General features: G+C 31.8%; 1 protein-coding gene across 1 annotated transcript; it reads right to left on the bottom strand.

Moving 5' to 3' along the window:
- Positions 1-671: 671 nt before the first annotated feature.
- Positions 672-1,885, bottom strand: LOC124356192 (beta-1,3-galactosyltransferase 5-like). Its single transcript, XM_046807377.1, has one exon. The coding sequence runs from the start codon at positions 1,843-1,845 to the stop codon at positions 745-747; it is 1,101 nt and encodes a 366-aa protein (XP_046663333.1). The 5' UTR covers positions 1,846-1,885; the 3' UTR covers positions 672-744.
- Between the last annotated feature and the right edge of the window lie 379 nt (positions 1,886-2,264).

The following is a 2,264-nucleotide window of genomic DNA, read 5'->3' as shown; positions in this document are numbered from 1 at the left end:
ATTTGTCTTTTATTTTTAGAATTTTTTAACCTGTTCATATTTACTCTAAAACCATCTTAATAAAAAATATTAAATTACTGTGAGTATTATAACTTTTTAGATGTAGGTCTTATATTTATATACTGTAATGTATTAAGTTTTAACAAGTATAATAATTTGTAACATGGTTGCAACAATTTTATCGCTATACAGTGGATTCGTTTTCTTCCATACTTTTCTCTTCAAGTATATTTTGGAGCCTCCGCATAAAAAATTATTCGAAAGTTGTAACCTCCATATTCCACCTTTCCTATGCCATTAATTTCGGAATAACTACACGATTTTCATCTCTCAGTAACTGTAATGTAATATGAGTTTTTTAGGTTATATGGGTATGCTCATGAAACATAAAATCCCAAATTACAACCATATTAGCCGTATATTTACAAAGAGACGACACAGGAATATTTTAAAAAGTAATAACTGAAAAGGTTATATTTTTCAATTAACTTTTACTTGTAAATTATGGATTAAGATAAGACATTCATGACTAACAAACAGGAAAGCAGAACTAATTTAATAATCTTTGTCTGAACCGGCTATAGTACAAATTAATATTACAGAATATACGCAGCGAAAAGTATTATCCTAAATTACATTTAGGGAATAAATTAAGTAAGTGTGATAAAGAGTTGGCTAACAATGACAAATCAATGACGCTTAAAAATAAGAATCCGTAAACCTAAATAATGTTTAATTGGTTATTTACAAATACGACTTGGATGTTATTATTTCACCCCAGTATTCAGTTGGAACGGTCTCATGTGACCATTTACACCACAGAGGAGTCTTCTCTAAAAATAATTTCCAATAAAAAAGTTTTTCTCGGTGTTTTAGATTATTGATGACATAAGCGTATTTCACTTCGCATTCGTCAAAAACTACATTTTCTTTCACGAACTCCTCGACGTTAACTTGACTTATATTGAGCATCTTGGCAACTATACCCGTGAAAAACACGTCCTCCAGTTTAAAAAATGCTGTGTCTAAAGCGTGGTTGTATAGTTCACTAGTTATATCAGCTGACATCATGTAAGCCCCACCACTCATAAAATCTGGAAGAGTATCTGATGAAAAGTCTTCTTGGGAGAGATAATATTTACTAAACATATCGCGGACAGGCATTATGTTCTTTGCTTGTTTCCCAAATATAGATCTGTGGGAATCTAAATGTTGAGTTCCTAACTGTAATATTAAGGGCACATTTATAAATGTATCATCGTAAGTTTTTAGAACAAACTTCACTTTGGAGCAATAATTATTTACCCACTCCAAGAACGATAATGTTTTCAGAGATAAGTTGTCGTACACGTCTATAAAATTTCCTTGAATGATGTCACCGTACGTATGTTCTTCTTCTATAATTTTTCTTGAGATATAAGAAGAATCGGTCTTTCCAACACTAAATACTATAGCAACTCCTTGTTCAGTTCCTAATTGGCCCCATGTTCGGCGAACGTCTGCACGCTCATTAGTGTGAGAAATGTCGGATGTAACAACTATCAGCAGCGTCAAGTTTGCACCTTTATCTTGACAAATACGGGAGGCGTTCAAAATATGCCCTGGAGTGTAGATACTTCTTGCAAGCATTTTAAGTTTATTAAGAACAATTTTACTTGAAGAGATCTCTAATGCGAGTGCCATCGAAGTTATTGGGGTTTCTAAATTAATTGAATTTGTTTTTTCAATGAAATTCGGCTTTCTTGCATTCAATGGATTTAGGAAGTGCATGATAAACGTACACCCCATGATACCTACTACAGCAAAATAACATATCAGTATTCGAACAACCCTCATTTGGAACATACAGAATTACAGTAATCTGAGTCGAATTTAATAAACAATCTTCCGAGTACTGACTAAAGGTTTACACTTATTAATTATCCAACACTATTTTATTTATGTGAATGGTTTTCTCTTCTGTTTTTAAAAACATACACTACTTTCACGAAAAAGTATAGCAGATGAAACTTTTTTTCAGCTGACTGTATGACATAGAGCAACTAAAATCACGTAGATAAAGTTTACAGCAACCATCCAATCTCAGTAAGTGTGTATATACAGAAGTTTTTACAACTATAGATATAGCACTTTCATTGTTAGGCTATAATTAGCATTAAGAGTTTTTGTGGATTATCTGCACAATATTGTAATATTTTAGTTTGAATTTGATCGAAAAGTAAATAGGTATAAATACAGCTAATTTTCTTGTTGACTTCATAATG

Source organism: Homalodisca vitripennis, chromosome 2 (genome assembly GCF_021130785.1).
Source record: "Homalodisca vitripennis isolate AUS2020 chromosome 2, UT_GWSS_2.1, whole genome shotgun sequence".
NCBI classification, from domain to species: domain Eukaryota; kingdom Metazoa; phylum Arthropoda; class Insecta; order Hemiptera; family Cicadellidae; genus Homalodisca; species Homalodisca vitripennis.
The sequence above is the reverse complement of the archived record's forward strand: the minus strand, read 5'-3'. Positions and strand labels throughout refer to the sequence as shown.

What these genes read in the sequence shown, in the direction of transcription:
- LOC124356192 (XM_046807377.1), bottom strand. Translation starts at nt 1,845, where the DNA reads ATGTTCCAAATGAGGGTTGTTCGAATACTGATATGTTATTTTGCTGTA.